Genomic DNA, 24,898 nt, shown 5'->3' on the forward strand with positions numbered 1-24,898 from the left:
ACGTTGAAAAAGAAGACAAAGAAAAGAAAAAGAAGGGATGAAAGGAAAGAAAAAGGAATATTATATCCGAAAAGCATATGATGTAAGAGAAATCTCTCCCTCTATAAAAGAGGAGAATTGTAACAAAAAGATCATCAGCATTTTTATCAGTTTAAAAAATCAATCACTTGCTTAGTTGTTTTCTCTCTAAGTTTTCTTATACAAATTTCTTTTCTATATACATTAATGGCAAGCTAAAAACCTCACATCTGCAATCTATAACAAGATAACATACAATTTATATATATATTTAAGCTGAAATTCATATAGATCAAGTACCTAATAAACATTTCATATTATAATGATTATAAAGATGAAGAAGCAAGGAACGGTAGATAGTCCGTTGAGACGCCTGAAGTTGCAGAGCCCAAGATGACGAGGAAGTCGAAATAGGGCATAGCATTCACCAGGGACTGCGGTGAGTTGTTCTTCATTCATCAACTCTATAATTGTTTAAATGGTTTTGCTTATTTGGTATGCGATTAATATGATAGGATACTTAAATATATAGAAATAACTGTTATGTGTAAATTGTTATGAATTGTAGAGAAATTATAAAATCATGTTTTATGATTTATATATCTGTGTGTCTTCCCTCTTTAGGGTTATCAGATATAGAAAACGATCCCCAATATAAAAAGTTAAGTGCTATTCTATCAATGGAACCTGCACGAACAAATAGACTATCCCCAAAATTATGGGAAGGATTTGAGAAGATCTTTGGACGAGAAATTGGCGAGAATTTCTAGTAATTTGTTACTACTACTTAATATGACTTGGTACTAGAGATCATTTTTCAAAAACTTAGCGCTGGAAAAAAAAGAGGAAAACAAAACCCAGGCAAAAATATGAGTGCCCACACTTGTTAATATATCTCAAAACTCTGACCAAAACATTGTACACTTAAAAAGCATCCTAACACACCTGTATGAGGATTAACAACAAACAGTAATCAAGCACCATCTAGCTGCCTGTCTTTATCTATTACCATTCTACTCTCAAGTAACCCAGTACAAAAATATGTAAATAGACCAAATATAGCTCCTTTTCAACCAGATGATCCTCGTCTTCACACCAAATGGCATCCTCATTAGCTGGAATTAATAAGATCAAATTCAATCAGAAAAGGACCTTGTCAATTGTCAACCCCTGAAATTCAAATGCAATTCAAAAGATCCTTCTTAATTATGGTTAGCTGTGCTTAAGAAAAGCATTACCTCAGCAGAGATCTGGCTAGGTGTTCTCGTGCTGTTGCCAGTGCTTGACTGATTGTCTGTAAAGTAGAGCCTCACATAAGCATGTACATATTATCCATGACAAACAATCTGATTATTTGTCAAAATATATAGCTAAGTTTGAACATTCCCATGATTATTCTTTTCTATAAAAAAAATTTAAAGAAAAATATCCAATATTTAACGATTATAGTCGGAATCTAATTAAAAATCCTGAGGAAGAAATTGCGTGCAGGAGAATTTCAATGATAGTGTGATCATCAAAAATGAGTGTCAACAAAATATAAATTGGTTCACTCAAAATATTAACATTCTTTTAAAAAAAATTAGCAATAAAACAAAGAAGAAACAGTTAGAAAGATATGATCTACAGTTCACGTTTCTTTCTACTAACCAGTGTAGAGAATGAAAATCATAATACACCAATACCTGCTCAGACAAAGGTGCCCCTGAATCCACGCTATGCGTTGCAACCTTCCCAGCTATGACATTTGCATCAGTTTCAAGAACAATTCTGCACAGTATATGAAAGTAGACAACCAGACATGTTATGATAACTATTTTTTACCAACTAGTACTTTTTAAAATAAGCTTAAGCCCCAAAAATTGTGTGCTGTAGAGATAGGAGTAAGCTTTTCTCCTTCAACAACTTGCAACTGAAAGCAGTTTTTCCTGAGGTTCACATGAGATTAAAGGTTCACCTAGCCTAACAGTCTAATCAATTGTACAAACGAAAGATGAAGCTAATGAATTGTGCATCGATAGTAGACAGATATGCTGCTTCTAAATTATCTAAACACGATGATAAAAATACGCATCATTTGGCAATTGGCATCATATAATAAAAAGTTGATTGCGAGTGAGAAGCTTAATTACTTTATCTCTGGCTTAACCAAGAACTTCTTGTATAGTGACAAATAAGAAAACCGTAAGTAGGTATCTTGAAGCCATGTACAGATATAAGAAGGCCTAGCAGTCGAACCACATCTTTGTTTTTAAAGAGACAGGTATGCCATTTACTAGATATATTAAATATTTTTTAGTGGTTTATGTACAGAGCATTCTTTTTTTTTGGGATTTTTGACACAGTACAAGAAGTGATAAAATTAAGCTGTTCAGCTATTTGCATCCAATTTATCCTTGCAGATTAATGTCAATCGGTCTTTTTATAGTCATGACTATCTCTAGGTTGCAAGGGGAAATTGAATTATAGGAACCTTACAAATTAAAGTCTTGTATCAAGTATCAGCCACTTATTATGCATCAGCTGGGCAATTTTGCAGAAAATACCTTTTTTAACAAAAGATTTACAGTTACCAAACGTACCCGCCATCAACAATTTCATCAAGACACAGAAGAATAAGATCCAGATTCTCAAGTGCCTCCCTCTTATCTACATTGCCCCTAGAAAACGAAGATGCCAAATTAGATATCAAAACTATCACGAAGATGCCAACATATAAAAAAGCTAAAAAGAATAAATAAAATCAAATATTATAGTAAGATACCTAAGCAGAAGGCCAACTGCATCAAAGAATCCTTGAAGGACAGTGGCCAAGATTAGCTCATTTTCATCTTCACCCCCAGTAACAAAGAAATGAAGGTCTTGCACAAACTTGTACACAACAATACTGTTCTCAAACATTGCTATCTCCGCTGCATGGATAAAATTTTATTAGCAATACATTATTGATCTGATACACACATGTTATTAGCATGTGAGTATAAATGCAACAACTCGATGCAAAAGCTCAAGAAAATTATTGCCTTGATTATAGTTCAATTAACAGCAGAATAGTTCCACAAATAGGTTGAGATCATAGGGGATGTGTGCAAGCACTGACGTCAGTAAGTTGACAACTTCCCCAACAATTTAAGGTCTTTCGAAAGGTGCATAAGGGGTTGATTCGCAAATATGAAGGACCTGTAAGGGTGCAACTACCTCCCCATAGGAAGATTCATCCGGTCTTTCACGTGAGCATGCTAAAGCCTTACCACGAGGACGTGGAAGATCCTTTAAGGAACGACTCATCTTGCGCACCTCCATTGATGACAAAGTCGTTTGAGTGAGAAGTAGACAAGGTGTTGACCGATCAAATCATTCGGCGTCGGGGCATACCACCAAGTAGGGCTGTCAAAAAAATTCAAAAAATTCGATATTCGTCCGAAAAATTCGCACTCGTATCCGAAATAAAGCGGATATTATCCGTATCCGAAACAAAACGGATATTATCCATATTCGAATCCGATAATTGCGGATACTGATACGGATATAGGCATATTCGCATCCGATAATATCTGAATCTGAATAAATATATTATATTTAAATATTTATATAATTTAAAATTTATTATATTAAATTTATAGTGTGTGTATGTGTATATATATACACACACATATATATATAATTAAATATTATATTTATCCAAATTTTATATAATTGTAAAAATAGTATTCACATATATAAAAAAAAAATCATTTGAGTTCAACAATTTAAAGAAACAAATGTATTGAAAAGATAAATAAAAATTAATTTTTGAATAAATTAAAATAGGATTAAATCGCTTTAATTCTTATTTTAATTTTTAAAAATGAAATTTTATTTTTACTGTATTTTTTATTTTATTTTGAGTTTTTAATATAAAAATAAAAAAATCGGATTCAGATCCGGATATTATCTGTATCCGGATAGTATCCACCGGATCCAGATTCAGATATTATTCTTTAAATATTTCCGGATTCGGATACAAATACTGATATGAATTTTCGAATTCGGATCCGGATACGGATATAGGCAGATCCGTATCCAAAATATCCGTTTGACAACCCTACCACCAAGTACTCAATACTTGGTAAAATGGAAAGGACTACCCACAAGTGAGGCTACATGGAAAATGAACAAGACTTGTGGCAGTTCAAGAGACAGATTTTAGATTATCACACGTCGCCGAGGGTGCCTCATTAAGTGGGGGAGAGTGTCACGTACCGTTTAATTTGGACCCGTCCCTGCCATTGTTTATCGCGGAACTTTCTAGAGTAATCTAGAATATTATAATAATCTCTTGTAAATATAGAAAGCTCTAGAATCAGGTGAAATGTACTTGGGAAAATATCTTAGATGGAAAACCTAGAACCTTCTTTAGTGGAGGAATATTGTAAAAGGATCTAGAATCCTCTAAGAGTAGTATAAATAGAGTAGGTCCCCTCATTTGGAGGATCATCCAAGAAGCTGTAAAAAAACTCTCACTTGTAAGCACTTGTGCTCATACTAATAAAAGTTCCTCTCTTTCTTCAAATATTTTAAGTGTTCTTGTGTGTGTTCACTTAGTTGGCTAGAAAGGCTTACTTAGTAGTTCTCAAGGGGAGACAAGAGCTAAGTGCCGGCGCGGTTGAACTAAGGGAGTTCTAAGTCCGTGACAACGAAAACTTTATTCACCAAAATATGCATCAAATAAGGGAAAGATATTTAGAGATATTCTTCGCCTTCGGTAAGACTCGTAGGTCTAATCTGACTGCATAGAAGTACATTGCATGCCAGAATCTCCAGAGCTTTAGAAGGATGGCATTCCCACATGTAATATTGCTTTAAAAAGAAATGTACCAAGTAAATAGAAACCAAGAAATTAGATTTCCAGTAGAAACAAAACTGTACCTTCTGTCCGCGCATTTGTCTTCTGGGTCTTAGTAAAAACTGATTTCTCAAATGCTTCCTTTGCACTATTTGTTGGCCAGTCATCGGAATAGTACTTGATAGCTACACGTTTCCCTTCAGAATCTAGAAGAAGAATATTTTTCACAGACGGGCAGGCTTCCTGCAAACAGTAGGTTAATAATATAGCGTTAAAGTCACTTTTTCGTCATTCTCTTACAAAAGTATTAAATAATCTTGATGATACATGAATCTGATCCTTAAAATTCCCCAGAGATATATCCCCTACAAGACCTGCCACATACTACTGCTCAAAATTTTGAGATGATACAAGCTTTGGTAGAATAAATGTGGCATAGTTCATAACTGTAGCTAAAGAATATAATTTCAATTTTCATATCAACTTACATACATATCGGTTTCTGATAATTACCGAGATTGTGAAAATCACAAGCCCAGCAAAGCGTATGCCTTGCTTTTAAAAAAGCTTATCCCACTTCAAGGAGTGTTGTTATACCAAAGGTGTTGTTCACCGTTCATAAGTGCGACGCACTAGATGTTTTTTACAAAAAAGGGACTGAACCATATCCAACTTAGTTTAAAATTGTATCAGTCGACCTTAATCAACTACATGTTGAAATTATTAGTCTGGAAGAAGATGAAGACTAAATGCAGACAACTTAATTTCATTGATATGCGCATTTATTTTATTAAATTGTAAAAACAATTTGTGTATTATTGGTTACACGATTACAGTCAATTACTTTGTTGGGTTTAAATGTAATTAACATATCTATAGTGCGCTTCTCTATGCATTCTGACAGATAGTGGCTCTCTTCGTTCTGTCACTTGACCTCTAAGAAGTTCAACAACTATGTCAATACAAGGGTTGCAGGTGAAACGGGTAATTAACGATTAAGTATGCAAGTGAAACAGGTTATTGCCCGTTATGAAATTTTAATGATATTCAACAATTACGACCAGTTTGACATGATATAAGTAGCTTCTTGCTTAATGTTGATCTTTCGATGTCAATTTTAAGCTCAAATTCAATAATCAAACACAATATAAGAAAAGAAAATGGAAGCTAGTATGATCATAATCAGATGGATCTGAATCTAATCTAATAACATTAAGCAGCACGGGGTCTATATCTAATCTAGTCATTTACACAGTTTTCCAAAGGATATAAAAATGAAAATAATACTATCATGAAAAATGATGATAATAATACCAACATGAACAATAGTATATCTAAAATCTCAGATATGTAAAAGGGCATTCAATTAAATTCAAAAACTGAAAGTGGAGCATTATTATTATTATTATTAGCATCAGAAATTAAAATTATCAAACGAGATGAAAGGAGAAATTTGGGGGCAAGAAACACGCAGCGAAGTGAATAAAAGTCGGGATGAAGTACAACTCACCATTTCTGAGCGAGAAAGAGAGAGAGAGAGGACCAACACTTTGGATCGAGAGAGAGGTGTGCAACGCGAGCGCAACTCGGAACTTCCTGAATCCTGACTTGGAATTTACTAATGTATTTGATTATTGAATTATTTTTATCAAAACACAAGCTTGGTTTTTTTTTTTGTGTTTTTTTAGTTAAGACAATTTTTTTATAAATATTCCTTTTGTAAATTTTTGTATAAGTTAAATTTTTTTATTCAGATTTTTTTTAAAAAAATTATTTTTATTATAAGGTCAAAACAATTTTAAATATGTACTGAAAAGTCAAATATAAAATATAAAAGGAGTATCAGATTTTAAAGAAATTGTCTAAAATACCAAATTTTTATGACCTTTTTATGATTTTAAAATCTTCTAAAAATATTTGAAAAAATATATTTTATAACCAAATATAATTTCTTATTTCATTTTTTTTTTGAAAAAAATTAACTTGCTTTTGATTGAATTTCAGGTTATATAATGCAAGCTAAAGTACCATAAAAAAAATTGTAGGATTGTATGTCATATTTGATAATTCGCACCATTATTGAATATGTTAAATTACGAATTGTAGTCACATTTTCTCTTCTTGTTTAATGGATAACTAGTAATTATGCGTGAATCGATTACAATTGTTGTGTATTTTGTAAATTTTCAAGAAATAGTAGTACCGCAAATATGAATAAAAAATGTGTTTGTGATCGCCCAAACTGTGAATCTGAAAGATATACATGCATCTGTATATTCAAGCAGCTATGATTTATATTGTTTGAAAATAATAATTCAAGATCAATTGTCCCATGCAGATATCTCAATATATGATTGATTTAATTTCAATGGCATTTAGTAGGGTCAGGGCTGAATCTTGAGCATCCTATCAGATAATGTTACTGAATTCACATTCTCAAACTTTCAATAATTAGTATGTACAGACGCGAAATTGTCAAGCTGAAGTTTTCATTAAGAGACTTCAACTTATTACTTGTCCCTTACTTCTTAAAGTTAACATGCCTACATCTATTTGGGGTCAGGATATATTACATGTCACAAACCTAATAAGATATCTTGAATCAGTTATTGAGGATGTTTTCACTACTCTATGCTTATTGTCATTTAGATGAGTCTTTATATTAAATTGACATAAAATGCATCAAGATTAAATATTTTAGATCCACGCACTAATCAATGAGATTCTAAAGTTCAGAGAAGTATCCTTATTGTTATTTAAATACTAGATGCTTTTAATAGTTTTAGACATGTTAGATATTGACTGCAACACATGGGGTGAATGTGTTTCTTGGATTTTTAACATTTTTAAACTTGTTTGGATATTAGGTGAACAAGACAGTTTATATTTACAGAGATAATGTGTTTACATAAATAAATCAACAAGTATAGTATTTCAAAACTCACTTAATCTGTATTAATTAAGCTTGTCTTGCTACAAATTATGTGTTCTTAACCATATAAGAACTCAGCTTTTATCTTGAGAGAATACAAGAAAATTTAGATTTGTTTTGTTACATGTGAACTAAGGACCAGTGCATGTTTTATACACTAGCAGCACAGGTTTACAAGACTTGCACTAAAATGTACTAAACTACTTTCTAAAGAAACCTTTTTCTACTCCCATTTCTAGCTTAGCAAATATGTGCAGAATCTTGCAAGTCTATGACCATCTTTTGTCTAGTTAATCTTGACCCTTGATCTTGTATTCTTCTAACTACTTTGTAGACTTTTTAATCTAGTTGATAGATCATTTGTTGGCTGATAATCTTGAATCTTTAACTTGTCTGCATTCTGTACTTTGAGAGGCATGTCGAGATCTCCGAGACTTCTCTATAAGCCATTTTGGACTTCTCGATAAGTCATTCTGGATTTCTCGAATTACTTCTCGATATAACTTGATCTGTGACTTGTCGATATCTTTACTTAGAGTATTTTTTATAGAACAGCTTTATTCAACTCCAAACTTCTACACTTTTCTCTGAGGCATGATTATGCCTTGATCTTCTTCCAGAGATTATTCCTTAGCTTTAATCTGTTCACAGAAAAATTCTCCAGTATAATCTTTTAGCCTTTTTACAGACTCAAGAAATATAATACATAATTGATTATCAAATAAGTAAATTTTAGGGCTGTCAATGTGACTTAGTTTTGTTATTATAAGGCATGTCTTGCACAACAATCTCCTTAATTTGTGAAAAGATTGCTTATCACAAATTCATGTCTGATAATAAGACTAACCCCAAGCTAAAATCAATTACTTAAAAACTGACAGATTGATAAATACAAACTTTTATACATTGGATGATTACATAAGTTCAACAATTACATCCATCAAATGAATTTTTCGTAGTCTGATTCTTTCCTAATGAGGTTCTTGAGATTTACTAGCACTTGGAGTTCCTCTATTATTTATGTCCCTCTTAAGGCTTCTACCAGCTTGAGCCATTTATCCAATGAGTAATTGTTAAGGTAACAAACTCTGAATCTTGAGAATCTGCCAACTTGAATGTTTAGAAAATGTCCATCTCTAGAAATTCTACTCAACCCTCTTTCCTCAAGCTCATTTGATCTTTGTTCAAATCTCCCAATCTCCCTGGCATATTGCCTTTCCCTTTCCTCCTTCTCAGCCTTAATCCTAACATGTCTTTCATTCCTTTCTCCCAGCCTTTCAGACATCACGGCCTTCCACATCCTTGTACTTGTATCCTGGTCCTTCATCAAGCTAATCACCTTCTTCAATTCTGTGGTTGAGAATGTTTCCATTACTTCTCTGCTAAGCAAAATGAATGAGCCATCCAAATATTAGATTCTTACTTCAGACAAAGAAACAATCCAAGCTTTGACTATTTCTTCAGATAGTTGTTGAAAGTAGTCATCATCTGTTATGCTCATGTTTAGAGGTAGAAAATCATCTTGATTGAAGTAGTTTCAAATGACACCGACATCAGCTTGCATTTTTTTAGGTTTTCTCCCAACAATCTTGAAATGAGTTTTGGTTGGAGGTTTGAATAAAGGTAGGTTTGTGATTTTTTTTAGTGTGACTTGGCTGGATCTGATTGGAATTTTGAGTAAGGTGTTTGCAGTTTGCTTGACTAGGAATTTAGGCTTTTGAGGTAGGATTGGTTGAGGTTGAGTTTGATTTGGTTTGGAGGTTTGAGTTTGTGAGATTTGAATCTGTTGGATATTTTTCTTGGTACCTTCTTCTCCTCCCTTTTCTTTCCTCTTGCTTTCATCTCCCTTCTTTCTATCATCCTTCTTCTTCTCATCCACCTTACTACCAATTTCCTTGATAGATTGACTTGAATTTGATTCAGAAGGTTTTTTCTCATCATTCTTCTGCTCATCATCATCCAAGTCATCTTTGGTGTTGAATTGAGTATTTAGCAACATGGTTTCAGCATTCTGTAAATATCTTCCCAAAATCCTTATTACTTCCTCATCTTCAGTTGTATTCTTCTTCTTGGTCTTTAGATTTATTTTCAATGTCATGATCAGTCTGAGATTACCTTTAACATAATTTTTAGGGATTGTGAGGTATTTGCATTTTCTGGTTTGAGAACATATGTAGGTCACCCCTTACTTGGATAAAGATAAGCTTCAGGAAAAGCAACTATCTGAGCTTTTTTGAGTTCATTTAGTAATTGAGTGTCCTAATGGAATAACTGGATTACCCCTATCAATGATGATATCCAGCTCGGATGCTAACTTGAATTGAATAATTGAGAGAGATACCTGTTGACACCTATCTACACCACAGTCATTGACATTGGCAACTATTCTTTTCTCAATGAAGTTCTCATTCTTTACCAGCACCACTCTCAGAAAGTTAATATTGTTAACCAAAGCTCTTTTGTAGGTGATGTAGTTATTATGAAGAGAGACTCTCAGCACAGTGAGTAACTCATTGAACTTTTTGTCTTGACAAGGTCCTTCTGCAACTTTTTGGAGTCTGTCTTTACTGACATCTTGAGTAATTTTAATTTGAGTGGAGCTTTGGCTAGAGTGTGATGTTGATTTTTGTAGTCCAACTTCTTTTAATTTTTGCAGTCTAGCTTCTATCTCCCCCTAAGTCTTGGTAGCAGGCAGGAGTAGAGGACTATGAATTTCTGGCCTAACAGCTTCTGGAAAGGCAGGAAGAGGAATGTTCAAAGCACCCATAATAGCCCCCAAAGAGACAGATTTTTGCATCTGTAGGTGTTTGTGGGAGCCTACTAGGGACTTTATATCCTGCTGTTGACTCTACACCAAAGCTGTCAACTGGGAAATTTGAGTAGTCAAAGAAGCATTTGAAGATTGGAGAAATGAGATTTGAACTTGCAAATTTTGGATTTGTAGGGTTGTTGAAGTAGACAATGGTTGGACTGAGCTTGATACTGCCAAATAAACAACAGAATTATGCAAAACATTTTTCACCTCCTCTATGACCAAGGCTGAAGGTTCAAATCTAGCCTTGTAAAGTTGATCCACTTTGACCTTTGTGTCATTATGTTGAGTAATTTGATTCTGGATCACTTCATGTAGAGCTTTTATTGTGCAAGACATGCATGTACTATAACAAGACTAAGTCAAATTGACAATCCTAAGTAAGTTGTTTGATAATTTAAGTTTCCATTTTGTATTGTGTCACTTAAGTCTGTAAAAGTGTAAATAGATTAGACTGGAGTATTTTCTGTAAACAGTCTCAAGCCTAAGAATAAACTCTGGAAGAAGATCATGAATATCATGCCTCAGAGATAATGTGAAGAAGCTTGGAGTTGAATAAATCTGTTTTGAGAAAAACATTCTAAGTCAAGAAATCTACAATTCACGGATTAAGTCTTATAGAGAAGTCATTCGAGAACTCCATAATGACTTATCGATAAGTCAAAAATAGCTTATAGAGAAGTCTCAGAGATATCGACAAGTCAAATGAAGATATGAAGATTGGAGATATCGACAAGTCATTTATGCAATAGAGAACTTAGAAATATCGACAAGTCAAATTGAAGATGTGAAGATTGGAGATATCGAAAAGTTCAATTCTCATTAGTGATCTCAGAGATATTGATAAGTCAATATGCTTATAGAGATTTCAGAGATATCGACAAGTATTTTCTACATGCAGAAATTCAGAGATCTCGACAAGCCAAACTCTCTTATAGAGAACTCAGAGACTTCAATAAGTCAAAACAACTATAGAGTCATAAGAGATCTCGATAAGCCATTATATATCGAGATATCGAGTTCTCTATATAACAAACTGGAAATCTCGATGTGAAACTCAAGTATAAGATGCAGACCAGTTAAAGATCCAAGATTATCAATCAACAAATAAATCAATCACTGATTTGAAAATTCTACAAAAAACAGCTTGAAGAATACAAGATCAAAGGCCAAGATTAACTAACAAAGCAAAGTCACAGACAAGTACGATTTGCAAAGATACACTAAGCCAGAAATAGAAATTTTTAGTTAACTTAAAGTAGGGTTTAGTACATGCTATTGTTTGCTGTGTAAAACATGTGTGATGTTTAATAAAGTAAACACTGGATGCTTTGTTTTAGGGGGAACAAATAGATCTAAAAATCTTATAACTCTCTCAAGAAAGAAGCTGAGTTCTTTATCAACAAAGAATCCAGAAATTTGTAGCAAGACACACTTGATTTTAATATAAAATTAAGTGAATTTTGAAGATAGTGTGTTAATGTGCATATTTTATTATTTCTGTTAAAACACTCTATCTCTACAAGTTAGATTACTTTATTCACCACATCCATAATAGTTCAAAAAGGTTAAAAATAATCTAAAATACATGTACCCCCCTGTGTTATATTCATTACTTAACAAGTGGTATCAGAGCAAAATCTGAAAGCAAACAGATTAAATATCTTGGAAGAATGAATACACAGAAGCTTAGCAGTATCAAAATCCCCACCATTGACAGATCTAACTACACATTATGGAAAAAGAAAATGATGTTGTTTATAAGAATGGCCAATTCTTTATATATTCAGATCCTCAAGAATGGGCCTTTCACCCCCATGGTAAGAGTTGAGGAATCTACAGATGGAGACATGGTCATTCCAGCACATTATGCTCCTAAAGATCCTTCAGAATATACTGAGCCTGAAAAATAAAAAGTTTCTCTGGATAGTGGCTTGCAGCTGATTTTAATAGAGTCACTTGACAATATAATGTACAATAATATTGTCAACTGTGACACAACCAAACAGATCTGGGAGAAGATGGAGATCCTGTGTGAAGGAACATAGGAAGTTAGGTCAAAACAAAGGAGGATTCTGGTTTGTCAGTATGAGGGGTTTATGGCTAAACCAAAAGAAAAAATTACTAAAATTTTTGAAAGGTTCAATAAGTTGATAAATGACTTGCAGCTACATAATAAATATTATGAGGATGAAGAGATTAACCTAAAGTTCCTGCTAGCTCTTCCTGACCATCTTGAACAGAAAATATCAGCTATTAGAGAAGGAAGAGATCTAAGCAGAATGACTTTGGAAGTTCTATATGGTTTCTTGAAATTTTTTGAACTTGAGATGCTGTAAAGAAAGTCATTGAAAGCACATCATGTACATATTGTTGATGGTTCCAGTGCTTTGATTGTAAATGACAAATAAGAAAATGAAGATGAGCAAGATGATTAAGTTTCAGTTATTCAAGCTATGGAACAAAAGAACAAAGGACCTCAGAAGCAAGTTGTATTGGAGCTGGAGGAAGATGAATAATACACCTTGGATGAGCTAGATGAAATTGACCAATCCATGGCTTACTTAGCTAGAAAATTTTCCAATATAAGAGTTAAGAAGCCAAGATTTTTCAGAAGCAAAGGACAATCTTCCAACATCGACAATTGGAAACCAAAAGCTCAGTATAATTCAGTTAGCAAAGGTGGCTACAAAACTGGATCTGTGGACAGATCAAAGATAAGGTGCTTCAATTGTGATGAGTTGGGTCACTTTGTTACTAAATGCAGGAAGCCCAAAAAGGTGAAGAAGGATAAAGCTTACTTGGAACTGGAAGTAAAGTATGAAGCTCTCTTGAAAAATAGTCTGGAAAAGCCTATATTGTAGAAGGAAATAGTTTGGATGACACTGACAATGATGATGAGGATGAAGAAGTTGGAAACTATGCACTAATGGCTTTTGAGCATGGAGAAGCATCCATATCAAAATCAGAGGTACCAACTATAACCACGATTGATTTAAATGTTAGTCAATATAAGGAGACTATGGAAAAGATGAGTGTAGAGATGTTCCATATACACACTAGCATGGTAGCAGCTACTGAGGAAGTTAGTAGGCTAACAAAAGATAATGAGAAGCAAAAGCTGGATCTACTTCTTGTGGAGCTTAAGTCAATCAAGCAAGAAAATGAATATCTGAAAAATAAGCTAAAGTGTGTTGCTAAGAATGAAGTAAAGTTGAAGTCTTTCTGGAATGCATATGAGTTGATTGGTCAGTACCATGGGAAAAATAAGTCATGTGCTAACATAGCTATTGGTCTTGATTATGATGTTTTGAATAACAACAAGAAAGATGCAGGTGGTAAAGGAAAAGCAACTGAAAATGAAGATGTTCTGGCTATGCTGAGAAAGGTTGGTTCATCTATGTTCAAAGCATGTGAATTAGATTTCAGTGAAGAAGAGTTGATCATAAAGCAAGAAATTGTTGATGATGACAATGAAAAGAAAAATGCAGAAACAACTCCAGCTTCCAAAGTTGAAAAGAAGCCCATGGTCAACTAAGATTCCAAGACACCTGTCAAGGAAGTTAATACTGAAGATGCAAGAAAGAAGAAGAAGAAGAATAGAAATGGGGAGATTGGGATAAACAAAAGCAACAACTTTGCATTTGTTGCAGATGCTCCAAGGAAACAGTGTCAAAAATGTGGCTCAGTAAATCATCGAACTCACCTTTGTAAAAAGGTTGTTAGCAAGCTAGTAAAAGGAGCATGCAAGTACAAAGAAGCAAATGCAAATTGTTGTGAATATGTTGAGTACTTGATGATTACCTAAACAAAACATCTAAGTAGATTTTACTTAGTGAAATAATGTAGCACTCGACGGATAAGAATTATAGTCCCGACGAATAACTCATTATAGTCCCGACGGATGATTAACTTATTATCCATCGAGTGAGTAGCTTATGTAATAAGTTTGTAGCACAGTGTTGTATGCACCTTTGTATAGAATCTGTAGTGGCATATAAGTCATGTTGACTTTAACTAGATATGCAGAATAGGTTGATTAACTGTACATAAGCAATGTCTTGTAATTCTGTATAAGTGAAATGAAGTCAAGTGCCAAAATAGCTACCAACGGATGATTAACAAAGCTTCGACGGATGACCAAAATAGCTAACGGATGTTTAACATAGCAGTCGACGGATGATCAATTAAGTCATCGACGGATGATCTGAAAGTTGACAGATGATCAAGATTCAAACATCAGTTGAACAGTGAAAGCTGACACACAGCCGTTGAGTTGGATACAAGTACACTGTGGAAGCTCATTAACTGGATAATAGAGGACGAAAAGCAGCAAAGATCAAGACTGTTAGATTTTATATTTGTTCAGTTCTTTTGACTTTGTAATCTTGGTATTATATAAACCAAGAGAGTAGCAAATAGAAAAATAACTGAGAGAGCTAAGAAACAACAATAGAGAAATCTTTGTAATCACTATCTTTAGCATTTCCTGTGTTCTTAGCAGTTCTATTTGTGTAAGCAGCTGTGGGCATTTCTGCACACAGAGTCCTCTCGATATATTAAATATATCTCTGGTGGAATTGTTTAAATTCACCAAAAAGTTTTTAAAGACTCTTGTTTTTAATTACTTATATTTTGATTCATTCAAGTTTACATTCCGCATTGTGCTAATCAAAACAAATATATCCATAATCGAGTTGAACATTTTTATTTTAAGAAAAAGGTTCAAGAATTCCATTCAACCCCCCTTCTGTAATTCTTGCTATATTGTTAAGGGACTAACAATTGGTATCAGAGCAGGCTCTTAATCAACAAAGAGTTTAAAGATCAAAACAATTCAGCAAGATGAACAAGAAAGATGTTGGAGTCAAGATTCCTTTTCTTGATAAAGATAATTAAAATCATTGGAAGGTAAAACTGCATCTTCATATGCTTTCTCAAGATGAGGCCTATGTGGACTGCATAGAAAGAGGCCCTCATATTCCAATGAGAGCTGCAACAGGAAATGAACCATCTGTTCCAAAGCCAAGGCATGAATGGTCTGATCCTGATATTGAACAAGTCAGGAAAGATAAAAAGGCCATGAACATTCTGTTCAATGGTGTTGATGCAGACATGTTTGATAACATCATCTACTGCAAGACTGCCAAGGAAGTTTGGGACACAATACAGATAATCTGTGATGGTACTGAGCAAGTAAGAGAAAATAAAATGCAGCTCCTGATTCAGCAATATGAGCATTTTCACAATGAAGAAAGTGAGTCACTTACTGACATTTTTAGTAGATTCCAAAAGCTACTAAATGCTCTTAAATTGCATGGAAGAGTCTATCAGACTAAAGACTCCAATCTGAAATTTCTCAGATCTCTTCCAAAGGAATGGAAACCAATGACAGTCTCATTGAGAAACTCACAAGATTATAAGGAGTTTACTTTGGAGAGACTGTATGGCATTCTGAAGACCTATGAGCTTGAGATAGAGACGGATGAAAGAATGGAGAGAGGAAAGAAGAAAGGAGGATCCATTGCACTAGTGGCTGAACTAGAAAAGGAGAAGGAAGTGAAGATGGAAGCTGTGAAATCAACTTCAAAGGCCTGTGAAAGCAAGGGTAGAGGGCTAGCTGCAGAAAGTGAAGATTCATTGAGCCAAGATGACATGGAGGACATTGATGAGCACCTAGCATTCCTTTCAAGAAGATTTTCCAAGCTCAAGTTCAAGAAGAACTTTGGAGCTGCCAAGCCAAATAGAAACATGGTGGATAAATCAAAATTCAAGTGTTTCAAATGTGGCTTGGCAGGGCATTTTGCAAATGAGTGTAGAAAGTCAGATTCCAGTAAGAAAAGATTTGAGTCTGTGGATTATAAGCAAAAATACTTTGATCTACTCAAACAGAAGGAAAGGGCTTTTATTACACAAGAGAATGACTGGGCAGCTGATGGTTTGGATGAAGATGATGATGTCAGCTATGTCAATCTAGCCCTTATGGCCAAGTCTGATGAAACAGAGACAAGTTCCTCAAGTAATCAGGTAATCACTACAAACCTTGCACATTTATCTAAAGCTGAGTGTAATGATGCAATAAATGACATGTCTACCGAATTGTATCATTTGCGTGTTACACTTAAGTCCCTCACTAAAGAAAATGCTAAAATCAAAGAAAATAACTTGTTTTTGAGTGAGAGGAATAATGTGCTTGAGTCCCAGTTTGTTGAGTTTGAGAAACTAAAAATTGAGTGTAGAATTGCCAAGGAGGAATTAACTGAGTCCTTGAAAAAGGAAGAAATTTTAAAGAAGCAGCTCGATCGTGAACAGGAGGTGATTAAAGCATGGAAAACATCCAGAGATGTTCATGCTCAAATCACCAAGGTTCAAGGAATTGAGTCTTTTTGTGATGAAGCCTGGAAAAAGAATAAGGAGAAACAAGAACCTATTTTGGTAGATGGATTGCTGACAGATGTAGACTCGACGGATGATGAGATCTATCCGTCGGATAACAAAAAGTGTTATCCGTCGAATGATAAAAATCCTCATCTGTCGGCTGTGAGCAAACCCATTAGCAAAGCCAAATTAACCAAGCTAAATTGAAAGGCATATGTCATAGCCTATTTGTTCATTCGAGGATTTAACTCAACTCAAATAAGAATGTAATAAGTAAATAGTGGATCTATCGTCAGAGAGATCTCACAGAGTAACATATGTCAAAGGGTTAAGAAACATTATTCATCTACAGACTTGAAGACTTAATTCACTGGAAGAAGCTCAAGAAATTGATCAAGCCTCAGTGATATAAATCAAGATTGTGGATTTAATCAAGTGACAGAGATCTCGTCAGGGTATCAATTAATTACAAGGATTTAGTCTGAAGAAAATCAAGAGTATCAAGGTCAAGGCTTGAAGAAACGTCACGGAAGTTAGTCACTCATGAACCAGACAGTACATCAAGTGTCAACAGTGAAGTGGTGGAATTGATTCATAATTGACAGTGATTTTCAGAAGATTTTCAGAAGAATGGTTGCTGCTCAAGATTAGTATTAATTCTCTATTAATTAATTTAGTCATATAATTTAATTAAGAAAATAAATTATATCTGCAAAGATTAATTTATTGATTAATTGAATTAATTGATTAATTAATTCAGAATTAATATTAAGGACTTTCAGAATTTTTATTAGATTAAAATCTATTAATAATTCAGTAAGACAATTTGATTTGAACTACTATGACAATCGGTATGACAATTGATAGTCATGCCGAAAGTCTTGCTAGTTCATTCTGATTGTCTTGCTAGCTATTGGGATTGTCTTGCTAGTTCAAAATGATAGTCTCACCGAAAGTCCTACCAGTTCAAATGGATTGTCATGCCAGTTCATTTGATTGTCTTGCCGAAAGTCTTGCTGATTCAACTGGATTGTTTTGTTTACTAAAACAACAGAAAGCAGAAGACATTCTATTAATCAATCATACAGAACACACAAGTCAAGAACAAGCAGCAATATTTCATTTTTCATCTGCTTTATTCAAGATCAAAATTCTAGATTGTAAAGTTAAATCCAAACCACTAGAATTATTTATCTTGTTCTTGTGTAACAATCTAGCGGATTAAAATCCCTGGAACTTAATCTCAAATCGCATTTAGCATTTGATCTTTTCATTGCAAAAATAGAAAAAGTTCATGTCGAATTTATTCTAGATTTGTAATAATTGATTTGAGATTAATCCCTTGTAACAGATACCGTTGTTGTAACACCTTTCAAGTTTAATAAAAGTTTTATTTAACTTGAATTTTGTTTCACCTTTTTATTCCTCATTTTATTCGATTAAACGGTATTGTTTGTATTCAACCCCCCTTCTACAAACAAATTGGGACCTAACATAAATGAAAAGTATGGGTCTGTTTCCAAGAACTTTATTTCAGGAGAGTCAAGTCAAGCCAAGAAAGGGAAGAAGGCTAATGTTGGTCACATGACTGTCAAACAGTTAAGTGACAGACTTGAGAAGATAGAAGTAAAAACAGAGACTAAAAGGAAAAACAATAGGAATGGTAAAGTAGGGATTAACAAGCATAATAACTACACACCTGACAAATATGCTCCTAGAAAAATCTGTGTCAAATGTGGTAGTGTAAATCATTTGTCTGTTAATTGCAAATCTGTCATGCCTACTCCCATGTCTGTTCAGTCTCAATTCTCTAACATGAATGCCATGCCTCCCATGCCTGTTAATGCTATGCCTACACAGAACATGAATGCACAGTTTGCTAATATGCCATTTGCACCTAATCCATATTATGCTGCATACAATATGCCTCAAATGCCATTTAGCATGCCTTACTGGAATAACATGTTTGCACCAAGCATGACGTTTCCTGTTAGCCATAACATGCATGATAATTCTATTGCATCTAGTGGTTTCAAAGGCCCAACCCAAATGACTAAGGAAGAATCTGAAATTCCTAAGTCAAATGAGTTAAGACCTAAGAAACAGAAGAAGAAAGCTAACAAGGCAGGACCCAAGGAAACTTGGGTACCAAAATCAACTTGATTTGATTTTGATGTGTGCAGGGAAATAAAAGGAATCTTTGGTACTTGGATAGTGGTTGTTCAAGACACATGACTGGTGATTCTACCCTGCTCACAGAGTTTGAAGAGAGAGCTGGCCCAAGTATCACTTTTGGAGATGACAGCAAAGGTTATACTGTGGGATATGGCTTGATTTCAAAGGACAATGTCATCATTGAAGAGGTTGCCTTAGTGGATGGTCTCAAACACAATCTGTTGAGTATCATCCAGTTTTGTGATAAAGGCAACTCAGTAACCTTCAACAAAGAAACCTGTGTTGTGATTAATAATCTAAACAACAAAGTGGTTCTCACTGGTGTGAGAAGAGAAAATGTGTATCTTGCTGACTTCAACTCAACTAAAGCAGAATCTGTAACTTGTCTTCTCAGTAAAGCAAGTCAAGATGAAAGTTGGCTATGGCACAAGAAACTATCTCATTTGAACTTCAAGACCATGAATGAGCTGGTAAAGAAAGAGCTAGTTAGAGGCATTCCTATGGTGGAGTTTACAAAGGATGGACTGTGTGATGCCTGCCAAAAAGGGAAGCAGATTAAAGCATCATTCAGGAAGAAACTTGATTCAGCAATTGAAGAGCCTCTACAACTGCTTCACATGGATTTGTTTGGACCAGTCAATATATTGTCAATCTCAAAGAAAAGATTTTGCCTAGTAATTGTAGATGATTTCTCAAAGTTCTCTTGGACCTATTTCCTAAAGTCCAAAGATGAGGCTAGTGAAATCATCATCAATCACATAAGGCAAGTTAACAATCATCCTGATTTTAAAGTTAGAAGAATCAGGAGTGATAATGGAACTGAGTTCAAGAACTGTCATGAGAGCATTTTATGAGGAAAATGGAATCTTGCATGAGTTTTCAGCAGCAAGGACTCCACAACAGAATGGAGTAGTGGAAAGAAAGAATAGATTTCTTATTGAAGCTGCAAGGATAATGCTTGAAGAATCAAAACTACCAACATACTTCTGGGCTGAAGCTGTAAACACTGCATGCTACACTCAGAACATCTCTCTGATTAATCAAGCAAGATGCATGACACCTTATCAATTGTTCAAGAACAAGAAGCCAACTCTGAACTTTCTTCATGTCTTTGGCTGTAAATGCTATATTCTGAGAAATCAAACTGATCAAAATGGGAAGTTTGATGCTAAAGCAGATGAAGGAATTTTTGTTGGATATGCTGTTGGTAAAGCATATAGAGTCTACAATCTAAGAACCAACATTGTTGTTGAATCTATACATGTTGTATTTGATGATAAAAAGATTGAAGGACTAAAAGATGGAGATTACCATGAGAGCCTCAAATTCGACAATGTTGAGATGGTCAGTGATGAAAGTGATGATGAGAGTGATCAAGAAACAGTGTCTAAGGATAATGCAGACAAATCTACCACAAATGAAGCACAAAACTCAACATCCGTCGAGTTATATAACGCTTCATCCATCAGAAGGCAATCTATATTATCCATCGGAAGACAACCTGCCTCATCCGTCGGTACTCAAAATTCACCATCCGTCGGGTTATCAAAAGGAGCAGGAAGTCAAGGCAGTCACTCATAGAAAGCACCCCAATCTCAAATCAAAGATCCACAAACTCAGGGGGAGTTTCTAGCAATCAAAACTCAATCACACATCAAGACAACATTGAGGTCTCTTCATCTAGGGCTAATCTACCTCAACCAAGAAAATGGACAAAAGATCACCCCTTTGAACTGATTATTGGTGATGTTTCTTCCAGAGTTCAAACCAGGAGAGCAACTCAAGAAGAATGTCTATACAGCAGCTTCCTGTCTAAGGAAGAACCAAAGAAGGTAGAAGAAGCCTTGTTAGATCCTGATTGGATTGTAGCTATGCAGGAGGAGCTAAACCAATTTGAAAGGAATAAAGTATGGAAGCTGGTACCCAAGCCTACATGAAAGAATCCAATAGACACCAAATGGGTATTCAGAAACAAGATGGATGAAAATGGCATAGTAGTAAGGAACAAAGCAAGATTGGTTGCTAAAGGCTATTGTCAGCAAGAAGAAATAGATTTTGATGAAATATTTGCTCCTGTTGCAAGACTTGAAGCCATCAGAATCTTCTTAGCCTATGCAGCCCATGCCAATTTCAAGGTCTATCAAATGGATGTCAAAAGTGCCTTTCTGAATGGAGATTTGGAGGAAGAAGTGTATGTAAGTCAACCTCCTGGCTTTGAAGATCCAAATTTCCCAGAGTATGTCTATTATCTACTGAAAGCACTTTATGGACTGAAGCAAGCACCTAGAGCCTGGTATGACACTCTATCAAAGTTCCTTTTGGAAAATCACTTCACAAGAGGTACTGTAGATAAAACTTTATTTTTCAGAAATGTGAATGGCTCTAGCATACTTGTTCAAATTTATGTAGATGATATTATTTTTGGCTCTACAGATGAAAAACTTTGTAAAAAGTTTGCCAAACTGATGCAAAGCAAGTATGAAATGAGTATGATGGGAGAACTAACTTACTTTCTTGGTTTACAAGTTAAGCAAGTTAGTGATGGAATATTCATTAGTCAAACTAAATATATTTTTGATCTTTTAAAGAAGTTTGATCTAATGGATTGCACATCTGCAAAAACTCCCATGGCCACTGCAACTAAGCTTGAACTAAACACTACTGAAAAGTCTGTGGATATTTCAAGTTATAGAGGCATGGTTAGCTCACTTCTGTACTTAACAGCTAGTAGGCCAGATATAATATTTGCTACATGTTTGTGTGCTAGATTTCAGGCTGATCCTAGAGAGTCTCATTTGATAGCTATTAAGAGAATTTTCAGATATCTCAAAGGAACACCAAACCTTGGCATTTGGTATCCTAGAGATTCTGGTTTTGATCTAACTGGTTATTCAGATGCAGATTATGCAGGTTGCAGAATTGATAGAAAAAGCACAACAGGAACCTGTCAATTTTTAGGAGACAAGCTTGTGTCCTGGTTCAGTAAAAAGCAAAATTCAGTTTCTACTTCTACAGCTGAAGCTGAATATATTACTGCTGGCAGTTGTTGTGCACAAATTTTATGGATGAAAAATCAATTGCTAGACTATGGTTTGCAAGTTGAAAGGATTCCTATTTTCTGTGACAACACAAGTACAATTGCCATCACTGAAAATCCAGTACAACATTCAAGGACAAAGCATATAGACATCAAGTACCATTTCATAAGGGAACATGTAATGAATGGTACTGTAGAGTTACATTTTGTTCCAAGTGAGAAGCAACTTGCAGATATTTTTACCAAACCACTGGATGAATCCACCTTTTCTAGGTTGGTAAGTGAGTTAGGTATGCTTAATTACTCTTGAATTTATCTGAATTATTTTGCAAGTTGAAAGGTAGCCAGAAATTTAACTGATTTTTAGTCTTGGATGAAAATTTTGGCTAAGTCAAAATTTGCATCTCGACGGATGACCATTATCCATCGAGTTGAGTCATCCGTCGATATACAAATTGTAAATAAAAATTAATTACTTTTCTGGAGTATTTTAAAGCTCGACGGATATCAACTTATCCTCATCCGTCGAAGTGTCTAAATCTTAATCGTTAATTTCCTGAACATTATCCATCGAGTATACTTACAGTTTGTAAGCATTACACGACGGATAATGGGTAGAATTTTTACAGTTTATTTTAAAACGGCTATTTTAGACAAATTCTATTGGGTAATTTACTTCTCTTTATTATTTTTATCAATTGATTTTGAGAAAAGTATAAAAGCTTATTTCATTCTAATCATTTTCTTTTATCATTCTCAAATTCAACTGTGTTACTTCATTCTCTCTCAAGCAAAAATCCTCTTTCTCTTCAAGCTTTTCTTCTCTAATAATGGCACCCGTAGTTAAGATCATATCACAGACTGGGTTCATCTATGAGAAGAACAACTTCACTGCCTTGGTCAATAAGGGGATTCAGCAATCTGAAGACTATAATAAGATGATGGACTTCGTGCACAACTGCAAGTTAAGTTTTGCCATGCTGGAATCACCCACAATTTATTGTGAAGTTGTTGAGGAGATGTGGACAACATCAATCTACAACTCTACTGACAAAACCATCACTCTAACCATCAAAGGTAATGATTTATGTATCAATAATGATGTAATAAAAGCATGTTTCAAGATTCCTGATGATAATATAACTGCACCACACACTGACACTGATATTGTCAATATGCTCAATTCCATTCACTATGCACTTCCTACGGCAAAACTAAGTGAAATTAGAAGACTAGGTCTTAGGAAGGAATGGAGTTACTTGTGTGATGTAGTAACTAAAGTCTTTTCTGGAAAAATCAGTAATTTTGATTCTGTGAACATTTCCATGCTTAACATGCTATACATGCTAGTTACAGACAAATATTACAATTTCAGTGACCTTGTTGTGTATGAGTTAGGTTTTAAACTAGGTGACTTAGCCAAAAGAGGAAAGAATATTTACTATGCTAGATTTTTTATGCTTTTGGCTAACCATCTTTGTCAAGAGATTGAACTTGAGAACCCAAATAACAAATTAGCTTGTTGGGTTCAAGAAAGGAGAATCATTGCAGACTTGAACAGAGCCAACCATCACAAGGATGTGCCAATGTTCTATTTTCCTGTAATGCTGACACCTCAGGTAAGTGAGATAAGTTCATCCAGACCCTCAACTATTCCAATCTCTTCTATTTCTTTGACTTCAGGCATAGCTATGGCAACCGTGACAATGACCAAACAGTTGCCTACCAAAGCTGCCAAAACAACTGTAATTTCTAAATCCAAATCAAAGAAAACCCCCTCTGGTATCTCTAAAAAGGTACCAGTTCAAAAAACTACCAAAGCCAAAGAGGGGAGTGTGAAGGAGGGTAAGATAGGTGAGGGAAGGGGTGAACATCAAAGAAACCCCAAGGATAAGGTTGGAGAGTTGAGTGAATCCCATCCTAGCCACACTGCAGTTTCCCAACAAACTGTAGTGCTTAAAAAGGACAAAAGCTCACTTCTAGCTGCATTCTCCCAAAAGGATGTGGCTATTGAACAAAGCTCTCATCCAAGGGCACAGGCCAAGAGGGTTAGGGACACAAGCTCACACCAAACCTACACTAGAAAAAAGAAATTCAAAACAACTGGGGATGCACAGGGCACACACTTAGTGCAAACCGGTGCTAAAGACACAGTCCCTGCACCTTCTCAAATTCAGATTGATGTGGCTCCAATAAATGTGGAGTCACAGCCAAAATCTCTCATAATAGAAGCCACAGAAACACAATACTCACCAACTAACTCACTGGAAGTGGACATGATAAACACTTCAATTCCTGATTCCCCTTCTTTAACTCTGTTGGGAAAGCCAAAATCTAGTGCAAGTGAGCATCATCTTTTAGATGATTTGTTGGCTCACTTGCCAATTCTTTCTGATTCTATTGTGACATCTGTGCCTCAAATAACTTCAATCAACACAGAGTCAACAATAGTTTCTCTTCCCACCTCATTCATTTCTACTCTCTCGATGGATATTGCTCATCCGTTGAGTAGTGATTGTATCCCGACGGATAAGCTTAACAGCAGCTATCCGTCGGATAGCTTTACCACTCACCCGACGGATATCACTTATCCGTCGAGTGTCTCTGCACAACTTCAAGATTTAATAATTTCAAGTACAGAAGATTTGGTGGTAATACAATCACTCTTAGGACTGAGAGAGGAGAGTGCATTGAGTGAGAGGCTGGGTTGCTCCCAGGCAA

General features: G+C 34.9%; 1 protein-coding gene across 1 annotated transcript; it reads right to left on the reverse strand.

Moving 5' to 3' along the window:
* Positions 1-878: 878 nt before the first annotated feature.
* On the reverse strand, positions 879-6,490 carry LOC141700162 (coatomer subunit zeta-1-like). Its single transcript, XM_074503980.1, has 7 exons — positions 6,354-6,490; positions 4,927-5,086; positions 2,783-2,930; positions 2,601-2,678; positions 1,704-1,788; positions 1,257-1,312; positions 879-1,133 (listed from the first exon to the last, which is right to left on the reverse strand). Exons 1-7 carry the CDS (start codon positions 6,354-6,356, stop codon positions 1,130-1,132), a joined length of 534 nt encoding a protein of 177 aa, XP_074360081.1. The 5' UTR covers positions 6,357-6,490; the 3' UTR covers positions 879-1,129.
* Between the last annotated feature and the right edge of the window lie 18,408 nt (positions 6,491-24,898).

This window comes from Apium graveolens, unplaced genomic scaffold, assembly GCF_009905375.1.
Source record: "Apium graveolens cultivar Ventura unplaced genomic scaffold, ASM990537v1 ctg182, whole genome shotgun sequence".
In the NCBI taxonomy this organism is placed as follows: Eukaryota; Viridiplantae; Streptophyta; class Magnoliopsida; order Apiales; family Apiaceae; genus Apium; species Apium graveolens.

Excerpts from the sequence above, each read along its gene's own strand:
- LOC141700162 (XM_074503980.1), bottom strand. Across the intron at positions 2,679-2,782 it reads GCAGTTGGCCTTCTGCTTAG|GGGCAATGTAGATAAGAGGG; the intron begins GTATCTTACTAT and ends TTCGTTTTCTAG. Across the intron at positions 1,313-1,703 it reads GGGCACCTTTGTCTGAGCAG|ACAATCAGTCAAGCACTGGC; the intron begins GTATTGGTGTAT and ends TCTACTTTACAG.